Source organism: Trachinotus anak, unplaced genomic scaffold, assembly GCF_046630095.1.
Source record: "Trachinotus anak isolate AG129_WGS33_773 ecotype Australia unplaced genomic scaffold, CSIRO_AGI_Tana_v1 ptg000021l, whole genome shotgun sequence".
Taxonomy (NCBI): Eukaryota; Metazoa; Chordata; class Actinopteri; order Carangiformes; family Carangidae; genus Trachinotus; species Trachinotus anak.
In genome coordinates, this window is record NW_027273872.1 from 16126666 (window position 1) to 16149230 (window position 22565).

The 22565-nt window shown below is 41.1% G+C and overlaps 2 protein-coding genes across 2 annotated transcripts in view; one reads left to right on the forward strand and one right to left on the reverse strand.

Annotated features, from left to right (window-relative positions):
- Positions 1 to 1345: 1345 nt before the first annotated feature.
- Positions 1346 to 6720, reverse strand: cdx1a (caudal type homeobox 1a). Its single transcript, XM_071458258.1, has 3 exons — positions 5165 to 6720; positions 3872 to 4020; positions 1346 to 2432 (listed from the first exon to the last, which is right to left on the reverse strand). The coding sequence occupies exons 1-3, from the start codon at positions 5508 to 5510 to the stop codon at positions 2247 to 2249; spliced, it is 681 nt and encodes a 226-aa protein (XP_071314359.1). The 5' UTR covers positions 5511 to 6720; the 3' UTR covers positions 1346 to 2246.
- Positions 6721 to 10648: 3928 nt separating this feature from the next.
- Positions 10649 to 22565, forward strand: part of pdgfrb (platelet-derived growth factor receptor, beta polypeptide) — a 28966-nt gene continuing 17049 nt past the window's right edge. The window contains exons 1-3 of the mRNA XM_071458245.1: positions 10649 to 11046; positions 21570 to 21643; positions 22228 to 22545. Of these exons, the coding sequence (XP_071314346.1) occupies positions 21598 to 21643; positions 22228 to 22545 (364 nt within the window). The 5' untranslated portion in view covers positions 10649 to 11046; positions 21570 to 21597. The remainder of the gene's footprint in view (positions 11047 to 21569; positions 21644 to 22227; positions 22546 to 22565) is intronic.

A 22565-nucleotide genomic window follows, 5' to 3' on the forward strand; every position in this document is an offset into this window, starting at 1 on the left:
ACACAGTTGAACATCTGACTGACATAATCTACTGAGCAAATAATTGACAACACAGACGAAGAACTGTAATAAACCTGCTCCAGCAATCCAGTATCCTTTTGCCATCTGATCAGTCTGCCAGTTCTACTTTGTTCAATACAACAATTGCATGGGTAACAACTTGCTGAGTATTCTGACTATCCTGTTCACCGTTTAATATGTGCATGACATATTAAATCCAAAGAGATTAAGCTCTTGCACCTGAACTCTTGATAGGTTTGGTTGAAGCACAATTGAACATTTACTTTTTTCTCATAAAAACCAGGAGATCTTATCATTGTCGTGACACTTTCATGTGATGTTACCTCGCCATGCCAAAGCCATTAAACCAATAAACTAGGACTTTTGAGTAGTGCCAGTTCTTCAGTCCTGGTTATGTCAATTTTTGATTGATTGTGTCTTTCAGTTGACTTATAATTTAACATTTAATTTGACAACAAACAGAAAAATTGTTTGATGCAGCACTTTCATATTTGTACATTTATACAGTACAGCTAATTACTGTGTGCCAGTATGAATGTAAAGAAAGGCAGTGTTGAAAGACATAAAGATTAGTATGAAAACATCTGTCAGATGCCAGGGGCTGATTATTACTTTAAAATCCTGTAGTGTAGCCTATGTTATTAAAAAAAGGTGTGTATGGCACAAAACTTTGGTCATTTCATTACATGAATATATTAGTGGGCAGGTACTTTTTACCACTGGTGCATTTCTTCACTGGGGACCTGAAGTTATGAAGAACCTTTTCTCTATGCAATGTTTCAGATAATTGTGATGCAGTGAAACAAACAGACCTAGATCTGGGTGAATGTAGTTAGTATTAATGAACAGAAAATAAAACATATTCAATAAACCTTGGTGCTGAGCTGCTTTCTTTCTTTCTTTCTTTCTTTTTTTGTACAGTGAAACACAAAACCAAACACAACCTATTAACAAATGAAAAAGAAAAGAGGGAAATTCTTCACTGCAAGAATACATGAATTGCTCAAAGTTTGTGGTACAGTGGTTTATTTCGAAAACAGTTTTTGCAATTCTTAGTTGACTGTTTGGGATTTACTTTGCATTGCTACATTTTTCACTTTTCCTGCCACGTCTTTAAAGTGACTTACAAACAGGAGCATAGTACATACCTATTTTTCATAGATGCATGAGAGAAACAATGACTTTCTTCAGTTGAAAATCTATAATAGGTTCTTGATGAAGCCAAATGTGATTAGCAGTACAGTAACCATAGACCATGAGTCATGTGGTTGAGTTATTTACAGCTGTTTTTCAGGAAGTGGCTAAATGTTGCTGTCTGAATGTCTTATTCCACGGTCATTTTAACACATTCTCAGCCAGACAAACTTCTCAGGTCTTTGCTTCTGCCACAATGTTGCAACTTTGCAAAAACAAAAAAAGCAAAAAAAAAAAAAAAAAAAACTTACAATAGAAAAGAAAATGTTTTCAGCAAATGTTTTTTATGGCACATTTTACATGCGTTTACATACTGAAATCTCACTGCTTTTACTTCCTCTTGTTTTTTTTTTACATTTCTGTGCCTTCACCCCCTCCATTATGCTATATATAGCTGCCTTCCTCCCTGTGACTGAAATGTACTCATTTTTACTTTTTAATGATCCATTCCTTTGATATATCCTACCCCTATTTTCAACAGAAAACACATTAAAGGGTTGTTGAACTTTGGCATAACCTTTCTTTCCTTAGTAGTAACAAACAGGACAAAGATGTTTTCTCACTCTATTTCCCACAAATTAATTTTACTTCCCTAAAAAGTATGATTTTGAGACTTATTTTCTCACATGGTTAGAGCAAAAAGAAAAAAAAAAGATGAAACACAGATGCATTGTTCCTCTTTTCTTACTCGGGTTGCAGATATGTGAATATATAATACATGGACATATCGACCAAGAACATTTCACAATGCCTTTACGTTAAAGAAAGGAACTTCTGAAAATACTACTTCATCATCGCTTTATCTACACAGCATGTACCTGATGTGATAAGTGACAAGTTAAAGTCCTGTGGTCAGCAAACGTCCAGACGAGATGATCAGTACAAAAGATCAGTAGTGCTTGTTAGTGTGAAAGGCAGAGAGTGCAGCATTATAACATCATGTTGATGTGAATCATCTTCATTCATTCTGTGGTGAACTTATATAAAAAAAACAAAACTCTATGTACACATGAGATGCTCCATCAGTCTTCCTAGTATTCCTCTGATATTGCATCAGACAAAATATTGCCGCTGGGGCTGGTGGTGACATGAATGTCAGTGGGTCCGCCTAGTACAGGTGGGGTGGGTGTAGTGGTGGAGGCCTGCTGGGAGTGCTGCAGCTTCTTCCTGTTGATTTTCCTCTCTTTGGCACGCCTGTTCTGAAACCAGATCTTCACCTGAAACACAGATAAACACAGACAAACATAAGATACCACCATCACAGACAGATGTATTGGGTAGATAGATATAAATTAAACCAGTGAGTGCGTCATGAAGCTTTGTTATCAAGTGGGACCTTCTTTGTGGCAAAATGTAATGATTTTATTTACTTTTTGTGCTAACTTTCTCTTGCCCTGCTGCATCTACTTCTGCTCAAGTTAAGTCATTTCCAACTTTCCCAGAATTACTTAATGTGCAGCAACCACCGCATTCAGCTGTGGGTTTAACAAGCGGAATAAGTAGGCAGAAAAAAACCCCAAACAAAACAACAATAACAGCATCATGAAAACCAGAGTGAGGGTTTTACCATTAATGCTACTTATGTGAAATGCTTTGTTTGGCCACATAACATTATGGTTTACAGAGGTTTTCTACCATAAAGCTGGTTTCTCCAAATGGCATTGTCGAAGAACTTTCTGCTAATGTGCACTGTGTCAGTATCAACTCTACACAAGGAGGCTAAATTTACAACTTAGTATCAACATTGTGAATCATATCAAAAGAAAGAAACAACCAATAACCCTTTCCTTCCTATTTCTCTCTCCTCTCCAACCCACAACCCCAACACCCCCCCCCCCCCCCCCCCCCCCCCCCCACACACACACACACACACACACACGTCAAGCAAACATAAAAACGGAAACAAGCTTGGTCAACACTTTTAAAACCTATCTCATGTCACTTTATCCTGCCATGTCACCAATGTTAATAAATATTTTATTATCTTATTACACAACCTATATGCCACTGTTTAATTTGTGGCTTTCTTAACGGTCAATCCTCATTATTTACAGTCATACGTCTGCCTGGGCCCAGAACTTAAAGTGGGATCATGTAACTAAAGATAAAACAGCAGTCTCTGTCTCTTTCCACTGAAAATATGATTTCATAAGTGACAAAACATACATTTTCTCAATCAAGTACCCACTGGGGTTTTTTGTGCAATAGCCTTACTTGGTGTGGTATCGCCACTTGCATGCAGAGTACAGTTACCAATAGTTGCTGTGTTTTCTGTAATTGCAGCCACTGTTACTGCAACAGTGAATACTGTTATATAATTTGACTGAAAAAACAAAACTATTTAAAAGTTTTAACTGGAGCTTCTGACTGCATCTTGCAGTCCTCCTCAGCAGATACAGTAGTAGCCGAATGCTGAAGAAGCTAGTCAGTCAGTTTTTTGTTTTTTTGTATGTTTTTGAGGGTCAAGTTTTCAAGGTCAAGAATGAACTTTCATGCTCAAAGGTTACGTATTCTCACTTCAAGTGATTGAGGAAACAAAGATATAAAACAATCTTACTATCTGTTAAAATCACTGATAGCATTCCAACAATGTTATAGAGTTTGGGATTGATTTTTTCCTGAGATTCACATTGTGAATTTGCTCCAGTCCTCTCACCTGTCTCTCTGAGAGGCTCAGTGCCATCGACAGCTCGGTCTTCCTCCTCATGGTGATGTAGCGGTTGTACTGAAACTCCTTTTCCAGCTCTAGACGTTGGTGGTCAGTGTACACCACCCTGTACTTGTCCTTAGTGCGAGTCTTCCCTCCTAAGTCACGCAAAGAACAATTCTGAATTACACAGCAACAATCAATGCAAATTTGGATGATTAACTGACTGAATGAATGGATGTAAACAGCGTGATACACGTTCCTGTGTATTTATTTGTCTTCATTCCTACCAGTAGTTCACACAGGAATGACTATATGTGAGTGAGTCATGTGTAGTGTGAAACAAATGACTAATGTGAAGACGTCTGGTGCCATGTTCAAGTTCAGGCGCCACTTAAAGCCTCATCAACTCTATTAATCACGCTAACTATAACTAATGCAAAGACTCCCCACTGCATTGCATCAGCGGTTCCCCTTATCACTCTGAGTGGTGTTTACATAGGTGTTTACACAGGCAGCTATTCATTGACATGGGTGTTCTTGCACGCACACACACACACACAGACACACACATACACTCTTAGGGAAGGGTGAGTCAGTGAGTTATTGATCTGAAATCTTGACCATGTGACAGCATCGATCGAGGCAGACCAATACACACACACACACACACACACACACACACACACAGAGTAAGGCCTGAGGGTTCTCGCCTTTGGAGGAGGTTTGACTTCTGCAGACTTCCTGCAGGGCTAGTGTTATCTAGCCTGTCTCTAACCCTTTTGCACCCACCCAGTGGATAGAGGGTGGGGAGTGACAGTTCTTCAGACTCCACTGTTAGCTTTTCATTGACATCTTGCTGGCGGAAGGGAGAGGTGAAAAGCTTGATAAATGTGTGTGCAGTCTGGTTTGAATATGTTGAAATTGTTCCTGTCAATGAAAATGTGTTCCACCATATCTGTCATCTGTACTCCCACTCAACTGCTAGGGCTCAGTTTGTAATGTGACTGCACCAAGGACCATAACTCATAACAAGAGTTATGCTTATTTGAGCATCTTTAATCATAGCTTGCTATCTGACACTTCCTGTTTGTTTATGGCATTTAAGATATCTGATTTGTGACGTTAACCCCGGTGTTTACTTGAGAACAACAATAGCTTTCTCAGCCCAATCCAGTTCTTAAATTAATAATTACATCTGAAGGTGGAGGACAGTGTTTAATCACAGCCTGCAGCCCACAACAAGCCAACACGCTGACCTCTTCGGCTGAATCCAGAGAGTGTGCTATGATGAATTCCCACCTGAAACGGACGGTCTGATGGATTCGTGTGGTCTCCTCCTGCAGCTGAAGGGGTCCTGTCCAGAGATGAAGTTGTATGGGTTGAACGACCCCCCTCCGGCGGCGGTGGGCGTGCCGCTCAACTCCGCAGAGCTGAAGCTGACCTGCCCGGCGCTGGGGCTTGACCCCGGGAAGCTGTAGGGATACTCCTCTCGGGGAGTGTAAATGGGGTTCCAGGCACTTGTGGACGGGTCACCGACTCCCGGGACGTGATGATAGCCGGGGAAGTCATACGGAGACGGAATGTACTGACTGTTCATTGACAGAGCCTGCGCTGTTTGTCTGGCGGGCTGTGAGCTGGGGTACATACCGGTGGCCTCGTCCGACAGGTAGGGTGACTCTCAGGTAGACCTCGGTGATTCAAACCTCCTGGGGCATGTTAGGCCTCCGCGTTTATTCCCGGCAGCTTCTGGCGCTCTGTTTTCACTTCAGTCTAAGGTCCAGGCTTATTACTGCGCCACCTGTGCAGTAGGACTACACACCTTTATAGATTTACTGCCAAGGAGTTCAAAAGTATCATCGTGACGTCACGTTTTACCTGCGACCCACCTGCCTGCCCGTCTTGGCAACAAGAGGCCATTGACCCTAATTTACCCGGTTTGTCCCGGTGGATTATTTTGATAGGGCCATCGTGTAAGGTGTGCGTGTATCGTAGGCCTCATGTGATGTCCAGCACAGAGACTGTAAATGAAAATATGAGTTGACTCAGAAGAAGTTTATTTAAACCAATAATGAAAAATCTTACTTATATAAAGCATATATAAAAGCATGTATTATTGTTATAGTATACCCTTGTATGTATGCAGAATACCCTTGCACATATTTTCGGTACATTTTGGTTTAAATGTATTTCTACATGGCCAGGCATGTGGTGGACATGAAGTTTCTGTAATTGTAATTAATTTAAAAACAGTTACATTTTATAATAATTACACTAAATAAAGATCAGAACCAGACATAGGAAAACAACATGTACAGTCCGTGTGTAACAGTGGCATATAAACTCATTTTGATGTCATGTCAGGCCCCAAATTCTGGTGTGAATCTGTCAAGAAATATTGCAGAGAACACACCCTCCCCTCTCTCTGTGGCTCTTCATTTCAGTAACTGTTCGTTCAGTATTAGTATTGATATTATTATTATTCCTGATGCATTACTGTGTCAGCTTAAAGTGACACATTTTACCAGCTAATTGTATATCTCCAAAGTAGTAACTGTAGCTGTCAAGAGTCACGTAGTGGAGTAGAAGTATAAAGACAAGTGACATAACATGATTGTAATCAAGTTGAGTACAAGCGCCTTATAACTGTAGACTACCTCTGCCACGCTGAGCTGACTCAGTTTAAGTATTTGAGTAAAGGTAATCATGCACATTTAACCTGTGAGTAGGACTGATGAGTTGTATGTTCAACACGATTAGGTGTTGTAGATGTATTTGTACACCCTTACATTTTTTTTACCATGAACTGTTTATTTTGAGCAACTTCCTGTTTTCAGTCTCAAACAAAACAGTTTGTTCTGTATTTTTACACAGGTTAAAAATAATGATATTAATAATAAAGAAACAGACAACAGTGTTCTTATAATTGAGTTATTCATGATGTTTCTTTGAAAAACCCATCTTCACTACTTTCTGAAATTCAAAATACGTAGCAAATACAGAAATTGGCCATTCGAATCAAGTGGGTCAATTTTTCACTATGTCCCTGCTGAAAACAACCACATGAGGGCAGCAAAAAACTAAATAAAAGCAGGTAATTTACCAGGTGCCCTTCAGAGAAACAAACTTGCTGTTTACAAATCTACTCTATGAGCAATTTATCCAAAGTTTATTTTTCATCCAACTTGATGCAGGCTTTATAAGTTTTCCACAATCAGTTGATGCTGCTCAGATTATCATGCAGTGAACTGTATATTTCATTTATCAAGCTTGTCTGTGGGTTCATCTACATTTTAAGTCTGCTCAAACAGTCATAAAAGATTCATGCCATTATCTTGGTCAGAACACTCATTATCAGCTATATCAGCTGTCAGCTGGTAGCAAGAGGCAGGCTTGTGTTAATGGAGAGAAAAGTGCCACAGGCCTGAACGTTAAAGGAAGTGCAACATAAACATCAAATTTGCACAGTATGTTGTGAATCGGTCAAAATAAATGAGATCATAGCCACCCAGCAGAACCAACATAGGGATATGGTTTTAGCACTTACATATACATTGCAGTATTAATGTGCTGCACTTCAGTGCAATTCAAACTATTATTGGCATGAAAGTTTTATGTTCGAAATAAAGTTTCCAAAATACAAGATACAAAGTGCAATGAACGACACCAAGCTTGAGACTGCACTGAGCTTTACATTACCCTAAAATGGTACTAAAATGTCTTCAAACATTTAGACCTAAGAAAAGATCCTTATACTTTAAATTCGCAGCACTTGTCTGCTGCTGTCTGCCAGAAATAAAAACCTGTGCTTTTTTCGGGCTGTATAAATCTTTAATATTTATCTAAATGAGGGGTTGCTGTACGGCATAGTCCATGTATAGTGACTCACTTTAAACAGTGCAGCATAAACATTGTTCCCATTGGTCCCCTTCTAGTTGTACAGATGTAGAAGTTCATTGAGGGGGAACTAATAAAAGGCCTGTATCCCCTTTTCACCAATCCTAAAAGCTCACATGTGTTAGAAAGACAGCTGCTGTAGGTGCCCAGGCACACCCAGAGCTTTCATCTTCCACTTCCGCTTAGACATATTACAGTCTACAGAAAGCCTGCAAGCAGTAAACAGTGCTAAACCCTTACAGCATGCATGGCAGCCAAACACTGAAAAGTTGAGAGGGGGTTAAATTATTTAACACACAACAAGATGGTTCAGCAACCTGTGGCATGATAAAAAAGTGACTAAACAAAAAGTGGTCATTACAGGTTGAGTAGTTTACTCAGTATGATAAGACACCACTTTATTTGATCATAGAGTGCAAGGTGGTCTGTGTACTCACCCACTATGTCTGTGTTTAGACTTGTCCAATTAAAAATAAGACAACATACAAATTTAATTTAAGTCATATTTCATTATGCAGGACCACATCAAGTTACAGTTCTAGATGCACAAAAATGACATTTCTTATTGAATCTCTAAAACCAGATCTAGAAAGTGATTACAACTGAATAAGATACTGTTTAGTCTGAAAACAACTCAACCACACTCAACAAAACAACATAAAACACGAGAGAAATGTAACATGTTCTCCTTCTGTTGTACATCTCCCATTTCAGTCTCTCTTTCAAAAGAGTTTTTTGTCATTGTATGCCTTTACTTGACACTATGCAGTAGAGACAAGATATGAAGCTGACTCTTAGTTTCAGTAATTCCTCACGTTGGGCTTTTAATCTTTTTTATGATGTTAACTGAATTAGTGCTGCAACTCATGATTATTTCCTTGTCTGATTTGCCAAATATTAATTAAATTCAAATAACAATTAATTGATTGAATATTTTATCTATAAGATGTAAAAAAATAAGGAAAAATGTCATAGTTTGAGGACATCACACTGAAAAACAAAGAAAAGTAGCAGATCCAAATGGAAAAGGGTTGGGGTTTTTTTCCTTAATGTCGTCATCCTAATGAATCCCTGAAGAGCCTCTGACTCAATCACCCTTTATCGGTACAACTTCAAATGGATTTGACTCCAGATGAAACATTTTATGGTTTCATCCATCTTCATCTATCAAAGGTGAGTAGGGTTCAGCTCCAGGTCCAGGTCTTAGCCCTGGAGCTTCCTGTTTCTACCTCCCTCCCCCCTCACAGGGGCCTTAATGGGGCCCAGAGAGATAACTTTCAGCCTTATCCAAAACACAGCAAAACACAAACTTGGGTCCAGCGTACAGGGTAGTTGCACTAGTTGCACTCAAGCTATGGCAACAGTCCAGATCAGCAGTGAGGGAAACCACTCTTTAGCTGTTCAGATAGGCTGAATAGGCTGGGTATTGTTGCAGCAGAATGATCTGGCATCCAGTTTGTTAAGTGGTGCACCGCTCTGTCAAGCTGTATGAATAAACAAAGACAGCTGCCAAATTTAAAGGAATAAATACCCCCCTGTGTTCTCTTTCTCCACCATACCATTGTAACAACATGGTAAAATTATGGATGATAACAAAATGCAATGTCTCCACTGGACTGTGTCTGTCTTGGCTGTCTTAAAATTTCCACCTAGTGTGTCCTGTTCGAGCTGTGGTTTGCTGCAGGATGTTTAGACAGAGTGGGTGTCTTATCTCCATCTGATAAGGGATTTGCATATGTGAAGGGGATGTGTATTATTGTTGCATTATTACCTACTATCTCTTGTGTCTACAGTTTAATTGAAATTGTGCTAAAAATATGTAGATCTGGGGTAAATTGATAAATTTAGAACAGATTTATTGCGAGGAGGTGTTAGTTACACAGACAGAATTAGAAAGACGTTAAGGTGGGACAGCCCTGTGTGGCGTTGCTCCCCTCCTATTTAATAACTGGGGCTTCAGTGCCTCTCTAATTACTGCTAGCAGGGCTTTTAGATTTACCCTCACAATTAGAGGAGAACATGGTTACTGTCCAATTTAGCCCCTGTTCCCTCCTCCCCCTGTCTGCCCCGAACTCTTGTTAGAGAGAAAAGACCTTCGTCAGCTGCAGGGTTGTGTTATGAATTTCAAGCCATCCACTCATATCCTGGGAAAGGAAGAAATTAGGAGGAGAGCCAATGTAGAAAACAGACGTATTTGCATGTGTGTGCGTGCACATGTTTGAAAGAGAGCGACTGAAAGAGGAGAGAAAAGAGACAGGAGCGGGTGAGGACAGAGGGAGGTGTTGAGATATTTTATGTGGGACAAATGGGAAAAAAAGGAAATAAAAAAGGCAGAAAGGGAGATTGACCATGTGAGAAAATCAGGTTCATTCAAACTAAAACTATTATATGTGTTTAATCTATTTTACACTTTATTCTAGCAGTACGATTATATAAGTGAAGTTATTTTCCTGAGAAACTCAGACCTCCATGTTTGTTTCCAAAGCAGGCCACCAATAGCTCTGCCAAAACCTTTTTTTTTTTTTTTGCCTGGACCTCTCACTCACTCTCTCTCTCTTTCTCTTTCTTTTTATTGTGTTTGTTGTTTTATGCAGGGGTTAGATGTGGTCCAGATTGCTGTTGCCAATAGAGACTGTCTCAGTCTCACCTCCAGTTGCTCGCCACTCCATTCATAAACAAATCACTCCAGTTTGGGACCTCTGAGCCACTACCTAAGAACAACAAGCAGAACTCGATCTGTATTTTGAAGTTTTCTCCCTCTGCCTTTTTCTCTTTCCCAGTTCACTCCTTTGTTTTTGAAACTTCCCTCTCTTGCTTTTTGCTCAACTCCCCTTCACTGTTCCCTCCCTCCTCTCCCTCTCCTCCTCCTCTGCTCTCTCTCAGCTGCAGCAGGGTTGGACCACTGACACTCTCCTCGGTGTGAATCTGTCAGGGAAGGAGTGTGCATGTCTCCATTGGGAACACTTTTTTTTTTTTTTGGGGAGCGGTGGGCAGGCTTTTTCAGAGTGAGAGAGTGGAGAGAGAGGAGACCCCTGCGGTGCTGTGATTTGGCCAAACAAACAGCCTGGCTCAGAGCAGTACCTCCTCCAGCGGACTGCCGGGACAGCAGAGATTAACCTCAGACTCTGAACATCTGAGGGATCTATACATCTGAAGCAGCAGCCCCTGTAGAGACAACCAGCTGGAAATCTCTCCTCTGATTTCACAAGGAGGAGACCAACTGCTGGCCGGCAACCTCCTCGGACAGAGAGGGAAGACTTCTCTGTGGATCTAGGATCACTCTGAAGGTAAGAGGGCTTACTTCTCTGTCACTGTCAAGGATTTTACTTTTAGTCACGGCTGCTTGGCAGCTGTTGGCAGATGTGAAGATGTGCTGTACAAAGTGGTGAAAATTCACTTAGCCAGCATGGGAAGCCCACTGTGACAAATTGAATTTCATAGTTGTCTCAGAGAGGATGCCCCTCACCCTGAACTCAACTCTGAACTCTTGGTTCATATAACTCTCTAACTATGATAATCTAAAGACAAAAAAAAAAAAAAACTTTCGAAAAAAGTCTGTTTTGTTGAGTGATGTTGTTGCTGGTCAATGGTAACGTGTCTGTGTTGGTGGTATTTGTTTCCCGCATACTTGAGTATGTACACAACAGCAATTACAATGTGAAAGAGTGTGAGCAACCTGTTCAAACATCAACATGGTGATGGCTTGCATCTCTGTACATAGACACCTTTTCATTCTTTACATAGTGAAACTCTAACAATGTTTGTCTTCTCACTAAGAGAATACGTTTGACAAGGTATCCCAGGGTCCCAGACACACACACACACACAGTGGGCTTTATAGCACAAGCTGTTTGTATGCGCTCCACTTTGTGCTTCGCTGCTAAAGGGCTTGTTTATGCAGCCCTCCTCAGTCACCCTGAGTGAACTGACGGTCCTCATCGCTACACCATCAGTCTCTTTCCTCCCCTGTGCCTGTCCCCCCGTATTGCTCCAGGGGGAAGCTCTTTGAAAAGCCATGGCCGTGCAGTGATACTATGAGACCAGGCATCAGTCACTGTCACCAGCGTCCCCTTTAACTGTGGACACATCTCCTTTTAGTGATGACACATACCAGCTTGAATTTATATCTTAATTGCTTTGGTCACCCTTCTTAAGTGTAAATCTTTCATAAACCAGTGACTGGGCACTGTCTGAGGAACGTGGAGCCGAGCAGAAATAAACAAATCTGTTGAGTCATCTCCTTTCATTCATCACAGGAGAAGGTTTTAGTACCTGGAGTCGGTTACATTATAACAATGTGAGCTATTTCATGGCTGAGACACGTGTGGTGTGCATGTCTTTTCGCTTGAATCCTGCCATATGTTTTGCACCTGAAAGCTTCCCCGCGTCCCTGCTATGTATGGCTGCGGTGGTGTTCAGTTGTCGCTTTGGTTGATTGCACATCCTTCTTCTGTTTACAGATGACCTTTTGGATATGGGAGCATCTGAATTAGCATCAGTTGTAATGACAACAATGTGTTTTGAGTCTGCTGTTCTCCTCCTCTTCAGTTAGGAGTTTTCTTTTGAAGTTTTCCCGCTCTGTAGATATTTTGGCATCCAGGCATCGTCTGTACTGTTGCTGCAGATGAGCTGTCGGAAAATTTCATGCATGTCATACTTTTGCCATCAACGGTATTAGCCTGTGTTACATTCATATCATAATTGCAGAACATTTCACAGAACCAACTTGAAAGCAGTAGACTTAGTCTGACAGATCTTTATGGCATGCATGTGTAAAACATAGTGAAGTTTCATTTGTCTCCTGACTGGTGGGGATTTTTCTCCCTGTGCGTCAGGCTGCTGGTATGTACTACAGCAGAGCTCCTCTCCTCTCCCCGGGCCCTGATGCAAGGCGGCCCATTCGGCTCCATTCCCCTGACCCAGACCTAATCCTTCGTCATCAGCTGTTTCCTGGCTCTCGGGGCTCTCCACATGCCAGTCGCTCTGAGAAAATGTGCTTCACATTATGACCGTGCACAAAACATGCCAGGAGTCTGATTCGGCTCACATGTGCTCTGGAGTGCCGATATGTAACAGTTTGAGCTCAGCAGCAAGTTTTGAAACACATTGATCTCATTCTGTCCTCTTGTGATTTTTCCTCTGTGAGCTGAACACACAGCTGTTGAACAAACACAATTTCAAAACTATTGTGGTGCAGTTTATATCTGGATGAAGTGTATGGCTTCAGAACTTATTTTCAGCTCTTAGACAGCTTATCATATGATTGTTCTTACACTTATTGATGAGTATGTGTATTTTATATTTAAATATAGCAGTCTCTGACTCATTCTCTGGTGGTCACTTAATGTCTGATTCATGATTCATCATCCATACTCCAGAAATGAGCTGTTGTTTCTTTGGAAGCCCATCAGTTGCATGTCCATCTAGACACTATACTTAAGTCGTATAGCTTTAATGAAGAGCACTAAGTGGTGCCTCGATACAGCATCCTGTATGGCTTCCCGTCCATCTGGCCTCCCCCCTCAATCCCCCCTTCTTTCCCTCCCACCCACTCACACAGAGCTGACAGGCAGCTGCATCTCATCTTCAGTCAGAGAGCACAGCCACTCCTGTCAGACAACTCCTGGAGGAAATGTTTCTCTTATGAGTTATAATACCAAACTTTTAGAAGGAAAGCTGCCTTAAAATGCAAAGAAAGGAGTCATTTTTGTCCAAACATGTACATTTACTTAAGTACATTTACTCAGGTGCTGCGCTGAGCCGAGTACAATATTGAGGCACTATGAATATTTTCCATTTTATGTTACTTTATTCGTTTACTCCAGAACATTTCATAGGGGAAAAATTTACTCCACTACTATGTGATGACTATAGTTACTAGTTATGTTTCATAAATTATTCAGAAAAATGTAATTATATGTCTGCATTATTATATTAGTATAATAATACAGACACCATTCTAATTAATGGATGCTTTTACTTTTGATGCTTGTTTCTGATATAACCTCTGTACTTTTACTTTGAAGGCCCTGAAAACTGATGAGAGGTGGGGTTCAACAATACTCCACAATTTTCTGCCAAAGTTAGAGCAGTTTTGGTTATTTGTTGGGAAGCAATTTCTGTATTTGTGTTTTTCTCTGTGCTCTTTTTGCTGGTTTAAAGTGGGTGGGGCTGTTTTGGAAAATGGTGATGTCATGTCTGTCTGTGCACCAATCAGATCAGAGTTTGGCAACATTTTTAATTAAAATGTTTTGGCAGTTGTGGGGTTTTGTGTTAGTGTTTCCAGGCCAATGACAATCAAACCACACCCATAGAAAGTATGATGAATGATGATGATGAATATTGAGTTTTTAAATACTAAGCTCTTAATATATATAAGACATTTTTCTTTTTTTCTGAACCTAAACTTCACTGTTGCTTATTTTGCCAAAAATATTAAATATTATAGAGAAACATTTAAATATAATATAGAGAAATAATAATAATAGAGAAATACACTTATCTGCTTTCTTGGTGAACTCCCACATCTTTATGTTAAATACAGCCAGCAACCAGTTAACTTAGTTTAAGAGTGGAAACAGCAGGAAACAGTTGACTGACTCTGACGGAAACCAAATCTGCCTTTCAGTACCTATAAAGCTCAATAATTAGCATATACACACATATACATACTGCACTTACTGTAGATACAAAAACAAAAGTGTAAAAATGCTAATAAGCCAAGAAGCATTCAGACACATAATTCCCTTTTAAAACAGGGTTTTCAGTCTTGATGCTAAGCTAAGATAACCAGCTGGTGGCTTTTACTTCATATTTACCACACAGACATGAGAGTGGTGTTGATCTCCTCATCTAACTTAATGCACAAGTGCATTTCCTAAAACTATTGCTTAAGATTTAAAAGCAAGTTCTCTGTAAGTAAAAGTGAAATTAAAACTTTCAATGCAAGACTTTTTCTTCCTTTTATTACTGCCTTTTCTCCAGAAAAGGGTTCTCCACCCCTGTATGGCTTCAATTTTAGGCAGTTATTATGATCGCCTCTGCATTTACTACATAAGGAAGAATACAGATTTTCAGCAGGAAGTTTTGGTCTCCGTCAGATTCTGTTAAAGCAACACGTTTTCTCTCTGGAGCTTGTGATGTGCCTGCTCCAACAAAAACATGCTGGAATTAGTGATACAGTGCAGTCGGACAGAAGGACAAAGAAAAACAGCCTTTTGCTTTTACAAGATAAGAATATCCTACACAGTGTAAAATGGAGACATTTGGATTTCTCATGTTTTGTTTCATAGCTTTGTGCTGCTTTCTTAGAGGTTAAGTGATATATATCTGTGGCACTTCTGATTTGTCAATTCCCATCTATAGAAAACAATCCCCAAGGAATTATTCTAAGATTGGATTGCTGCAAAAATGTCAATATTAACATAACTTTGCATAAAAGAACATTTTTCCAGCATGTCAAAACTGCACAACAGGTATAAATTATCACCCAGAGTCACAGTTATTCCTTATTTTCCTCTTTAGGCCTATATTGCTGTGTTTAAGGAAACAAGTGGAGTTTAAAGGCAGTCAGTCCTAATTGTATTCAGCTGTTTCTGGTTCTGTCTTGTTGGGGGTGTGGGTGTGTAAGAGCAGAGGGACTGGAAGTGTGTGTAGGCGTCCTCCATTTCTCATGAGGCAGGTTGGGGGTCTTATGCCCTCTTAATTGTTTGTTGGATGGCTTATGTGTGAGAGAAAATAGAGGAGGTGGGGTGTTGTACCCTGCACATAGGTGGGGAGGTCTTAGAGAAAAAAGGTGGGATATGTCAAATATGTCTGATATCCTTGTTTTCCCTGAGAGCAGTTTGCATTGGGGGGACTAGGACAAAGCACACACAAAATTATAGCCTGAAGTGGTATCTTAAGATTTACTACTCAAGAAAATGGGAAAAAATGTCATGACTTCAGTGACAACCGCTGCTTTAGTTTTTGATAAGTTAATCCTTTTTTCTTTCATTTAGGTTCCCAAATGAGTAGAAAATTAGACCATTAAACCGATATCAAACACTAGCCACATCTGAGGATGTCAGTCTACAACCATCAGTTTTACCCAGAAGCCCTTTACATCCCCCCACCGCCACTACAAACAGCATTTACAGCTCTGTTTGAAAGGGAGCAAACCAAAATCCACAGTTTCCCAAACATGTGTTGCCACAGCACGAGTACAGAGTCACTTTGTTTGCTGAGGTACGACCTCACAGTCACTGTAACCTATAGCTGAGCTGAGCAAAACCAGAGGGAGATTTATGAACAGGAATAATAGTAGAGGATTTTTTTTAATGCCCCAGAATCTGATAATGCAAACTTGAGAGAGGCTTCAGTGCAGCTTCAAGCTCTAAAGTTACAGGATACAAGCTGTTTTTTGCTGATAGAGAACTTTTCAAAGTCCTGTGTCCAGATGTGTAACTGCGAAATCCAGTTGGGGGTCAGTGTGAGTGAGCCAAAAAATCTTGACAAACTATTTCTGTCAGCCAGATATTGTAATAACAAATGAATACCTCTCTGCAGCCTGAGTCTGTCTTGAAAGTAGTTACTCTACACACAAAAGTTTCTAGAGTGGAGAAATATTGTGCTAGTAAGCTAAAATCAATGTTTTAGCAGCTTTAATGAGCCATTGTTCATAATATTAACCATGGATCAAATGGCAACTTATGTAATGTGAAGGGGTCTGTTGTAGTGATGAGCCCACTTATCACCTGACTGTGGTTCACTTCAGGCCTATGGAGAGTTTTGGTTACTTTCAGCTCATTGTTTTGGTTTTTTGGCCCATAACTTTATTGTTTTGGTTCACTCTCACAGCTCCCATCAGTGATGTTTTGGGCCACTGCAGGCAGCAAAACCCACTCCACACTATCTGCTCAGCACTAAATAATGACAAGCTGACGCAGTTAGTAACTAGCTGGTGAACAGCTAAAGAGACAAATATTTATTTCAAATATTAGGAGTTGGTGGAGAACAAAAACAGAGCTGAAGGAAGGTAATATTGGACCTTTAAAAGGTTGTGTTTACCCCCCCAAGTGGCCAAAAAAAAAAAAAAAAAAGTTAACACAGCTGCAGCATTAAATATGTTATGTATGGCACAGGGGGCATTAAGAGAATCTAAACAAAACAAAACATGAGTGAAAGTGTTTAAGCATGCACTGTCTCTCTTATCTCGCTCTTATCTCTTATCTCTTACAATATGAAAGGTGCATTATTGTGATACCATCACAGGCTCCATAGTCATTTCCTGCTTACACTAACTCTTATGCTCTGACAGCATGTTGGTGTCGTGTGTGCAGTCCCAGCTGAAATTGCTTTTTGCTCATGAGCCTGCAGTTTATCTGTCATTATTACAGCCGTGGCAATGGACAGTACGTGTATTGGTCATGTTGGAGGACAGTGAGAGCTGTCTGAGGTGGGAGCAGTGCATTGTGGGTCTGCTGCCGAGGGACCAGAAGTTTTTCCTCAGGAGGGGTGGGCTGGTCTGTCCAAGTGATAAAAATGGAGGTTTGTTTTAACAAAGACACACTGGGTCATTTTTTTTCCCACAGAGCTCGCAGAGTCCTGCTGCTCGGAGATATGTCAAGAAAACCTGGCATCCCTCTAAAAAAAGAAAACTAAAAAGACAAGTATGGCATGTACAGTGCGCTTGTGCTCCGGTGTAGCTATTTTAGTGATATGATTTAGTACATGTCCTTTATTAAGTATACTTATTTGCAGTGGAAAGACGTGACCGCTAAATTGGAGATGTTTGTTTTGCAGATCACAGCTTCCTGTGCGCTTCAGCAGAGTAAACATCACCGTCTGTGATGCAAGACTGTGTGTGCGCTCCCTCTGCTGTCCCACTCTCTGCTTTGATGTGGTGTTTCCCATAAACTGTATTCTGTACGTCTGCATGCTCCCTTTGCTGTTTTTTTTTCCACTGTCTGTCTGCAGTGTTCTTGTGGTGTGTCGATGGTTTGTCATGCTTTGTCATTGGTCTAATTGTTCTTGCATGTTGATTGTTTTCTTTTTTTTTTCCTCTTTGATTTTTCTCTTTCTTTGCTCTTTGTTCTCGTTTTTCTTAATTTCTTATTGCGAGTTTACATCTGTCTCGTGCAGCTTGTTATTTAAAGCAGTTTTTCTCTTTGTATAAGTTTCATTATGTGCTGTTTGTCCTCTTCTCATTGTGGCATCTCTTGTTGTCTCCATGAGTATTTGGTTAGCGGTTGTGGTGTTCTGCTGTGTCATTGATGCATCACTGGCTTACACCCACACAAGGCCAGAAAATTTCCCCATACAGGAAGTCAGAGCTCTCCAGCTGCGCTTGGAGAGGTTTTTTTGGACATCTTTCTCTCTTTTGTTATAGATTACTCTTTTTTTCCCCCTTTTTTCCTAGTGCAACCTTTCCCCCCTGGGACACACTCAAGCAAACAGTTGGCAGCAAATGTGGTTCGGAAAACATTTCCCACCTCATTGAGGACTGCTTCATCATTGCCAGATGTTTAAATAAAACATGCAGATACAGTATAGATAATCCCAGAAGTGGCATTACAGGCTGCTGAGGGACTTGAGTTTACACACTTGAGCTGTATCCTGAGGCTGTGCGTGGGCTGCGTGCACCCCGCTGAGGTCGATTTTAGCATTCTTCCTCGTTAGCTGGTGACACTTTGAGTGTAGCTGGGTTGTTTATGAAAACCAGGGAGGGTCAATCAGCCACCAAATTCCCAGCATCTGTGGGAAAACTCATACAGCAGGATAACAGAGTATCCGTCACGCTGATTACTGTGCCATCACTTAAATACACACTGTTTGTTTTTGCCAGACCTCCACAATCTTTGGGGGACTGCAGTATCCCATTTCAAAGATTAAAAAGACAACAATAAACATCTGGGTTACAAAGATGTTTAGCTGATCCTTCATATCATCCTGAAGACAAGCTCTCCTTCTCAGACTGAGAACCACTTGACTCGACTAGATTTATGGATATTTTGAATGTTTCTTGTTGTAATTTGTCTCGAACCCAACTCGATTGTCTCTAAGCAAAGTGCAACTTTGGGTTTTAGGGGGTCAAACTGCAACCAAATGTTTTTATTAAGTGGGAAACAGAGTCACTGAAATGCTGCCAAACCTTCTTGGCAGATTCACTAGTGTCCTGACCCTTTTAGCACTTCATACCAGTGTCTGTTCTCTTCTTGCATAAAGACCTCACCAGGATAGCAGCCATGTTTTCAGCAGTGTTTAGACCTGCCCTTAAGTGTCGCCTCACGCCAAGACTACCACTTTGATGTTACTGTTGCATGTTCTTAAACCTTGGATTAATCTCTGAAGTAACTTTCACCCTCCACACTCTTTTTGAAGTGGACTCCTGGCTCCCTTTGGCCCACTGATCCAAGTCAGCACATCCCGTATTTAGGGTCAGATTCCCACTCAGAGTCTCCCACTGCCCATCGGTCAACATAAAACCTCATCGTGTTGCAGCAGCCAAACATTATTTTTCCGTCCCTTTCAAAGAGCTGAACACACCTAGATTCTTGTTCAGCAAAGAGCATGTTCTTCTTTTTGATCTCAGATGTAAATTGCACATCCTGCAGTAGCCCTTACATAGCAGTCTGGCTTGTTTTAGCAAATATAGCATCAGCTGGAAAGTCCACAATAACATTTGTTAGTTCTCAAACTGCCAAGTGACACATGCAGTTGGCGTCACTGTGTTTGGCTGTTGTCGCTCAAAGTCATCACCACTGACACTGAGGTTACCGGCACTCGTAAGCACTGATGTATGGCTTCCTCAGTGGACAGTCCCTTGATGCCGGTTGCTGGGGGCCCCTCGGGGATGAGGTGACCCCACTGCTCCCGCCGTCATCACCAGAATGGTCCCAAGTGTATCAGCGGTCCTGGGAAAGTTTCAGAGTAATACTGTGGGAACGTGAACTGTACAGAGACAGCAGTGACAAAAGGGGTAAGAGAGGGAGAGGTCTGAGTGTATGTGTCTGTGTGTGTATGTGTGTGTGTGTGTGTGTGTGTGTGTGTGTGTGTGTGGGATGGGCAGGGGTTGTGGTGTAATACAGCGTACGTCTGTGTGTACAGTGTGAGCTTCAGCATTATGCTGGCATGCAGCGTGCACTATGTGCCAGAAAAGCACTGTTTATGTGGGCATGTGTACCAGCGACGACACAAAGTAAATTTCTCTCTCTCTTTCTCTTGCTCTCTGTCGCTCCTTCACCCCTTTTTATTAGAACCAGGAGGCGGGGGAGGAAATGAACAAGTCATGTTTTTGGAGCAACTCAAGAGCTTTTCGTTTTGGGAGCGGAAGTGCCAAAGGCAGTTAATTTAGAGAGACAACGTGTATCTGGTTTGAGTAACTGGCTTTTGGGTTAGTCATGGAACTTCTTGTAGCTGATCTCCACTGCTAAACTGATCGGGTCATCTTTATCTTTTTTATGCCCATCTCTTATACCTGCAAATATAGCCATTAAGTATTTCAGCAACTTTAGTTTTCTAGATATGTTCCTTTAATACATGAAAGCTGAGAAAGGCCCTAATAGTGTCAGATAAGCTGAAGAAATGTAACCTTTAAAACATGTGTTGAATTACATAATGCATAAAGATAGTCCAAGTTCTTAAAATAGAGATTGTAAAATTGGATTGCATTATCAAGCAAATGGGGCAACATTTCACAAGATATATTTCACAATTTTTCCACAGCCTGTCTCCTTCTCTTCCTCCTCCACCCTCGCTCTTCCCAAGGCTCCCTCTTCCGCCCTCTCTCTCTTTCCCACCCTCTTGTGTACAGGCTTGTGATCCATCCTTAACTGTTTCCAGACGCCTGTGTGCTGCAGGCCTTAACCCTCCGTCCCAAACATAACAACAACCCACCCCTCCCTCTTCCCCCTTCAAGCTTTTCCTCTGCCCTCTTACTCCGTAGTGAAAAGGCCAGTACAACATTTTAAGGTCTTGAGTAACATTGTATGTGGTTAATGTTGGTGATGGGAGGATGGTAAGTATTAGTCACCTCTGACCTCAATAGCTGCTGAATTGATTCTGGGATGCTGATATCACTTTGGTGTACAACATAATATCCCATTATAGTTACAAAACCATAGCAACCTTTCAAAACTCCAAGTACACTCCTGTGTCAGCCACTTGGGTGAATGCCCTCATTTTCACTTTTGTTTACACCAAAACCAATTAATGGCTCAGCACGGCTCTAGAATAGCTTGGACGCAGCATTGTTGCCAGTGAGCGTGTTGCAAAAGCTGCACACAGTGACCCGTTTGTTAGTGGGCAGAATGCTGGTGAACCAGGAACAAAAAGAGCCAGACATTGTCGCTCTGTCCTGGTGCAGTGAGGCATCAAATACCTCCAGAGTGAGCTGCATCTGCACCTCAGACCCAGTGTGCAGGCCAGAAACCATTAAAGGAGGCAGCTTGACAACAAACTCAATGCTTTGTGTTTGTTTGTTTCTTTTTAGTATTAGAAGACCATAGTTCTCTTTGATTTGTAACAGATTTTTCTGACATGCAACGTGATTTATATTCTAAGCTCTTGCTTAAACCTGACCTGCTGGGTTTCATGAGGGCAGCAATCAGTCCATCATTATATGAGGTCTGTCTCTAATGGAGAGGTGACAGCTCTGGGGGAGCTGTGTGTTAACTGGGGTGAACACAAACTAAATCTTCCAGCTGTTTTCTTCATTTTGACAGAGTCTTATTGAACGTTTTGTGGACAGAATAATCAGTGGTTTTTGAACTGTTGACTGAGACAGCGAAGCAAAAATATTACAGTTTTTTTCTCATCTGTTTGTTTGCAGACAAACAGACTGTTTGAAGACATCCAGCATGAGGAGGGTGACGGTGGCCACACATCTGACAGTCACAGTTACAGGTGAGAACTCACTTTCAGAATCTGCAAACAGGATCACAGGTAGGTTTGAAGGGGAGCGAAGAGTGTGATGCAAAGCCTAGGTGATTTTAAACTTAAAGAAAGTATCACTGCTAAATCAACTTTTTTCTTTTTTTTTTTCTTTTTACAAAATATTCAAATGAAACTTAACATGGTTGAAAGAGTCACAATTTCCAAAAACTACCTTACATACATTTCTACTCGCAGTAATGACAACTGAGTTATTCAAGGAGGTTTTATTTAGTATATGATAAAGTCAAGGATGGTCAAAGTATAGACACTTATGTCTTTGTGGATAGCTGTCCAGTCTGTGAGATAACACAATACTCTGATGTAAAGGACAACTGATGAATTCAAACCGACCCCTGTCATTTTAAATACATCTGTCACTGACACAGCATCATTTTCCTCCCACTTACCGCTCCAGACAACTCATATCCGTCATCATTTAGAGATAGAGCAGGATCTGCCTTGTATTGTTGATTTAACCTTTAACCTCATGCTGCCGTGTCTCTGACCTCCAACCTGACCTTTTTCCTTGTTGTGTTGTGTTGTGTCAACTGCAGCTCTGCTGTATCTCTGCACTGAGTTGTGTTGCCTGGAGGTCACCCCTGATGACAAAGAGCACATCCTGGATGAGGGTTCCTCTCTCACCCTTACCTGCTCCGGCTCAGGGGAGACCACCTGGGATTTTAAGAGGGATGACTTGCCATATTTCCAAGTGGAAGAGATTCTAAATGGTGGTCAAAACTACCAAATTGTGCAAAGTGGCTCCACATCCAGTGTTTTGACCTTGTGGGATGTGAGCTGGAGGCACACAGGAGTGTATCAGTGCACTGATCAACACACTGGAGAAACTAAGGAGGTGGTTGTGTTTGTCCCAGGTGAGGCTTGTAGAAGCTGT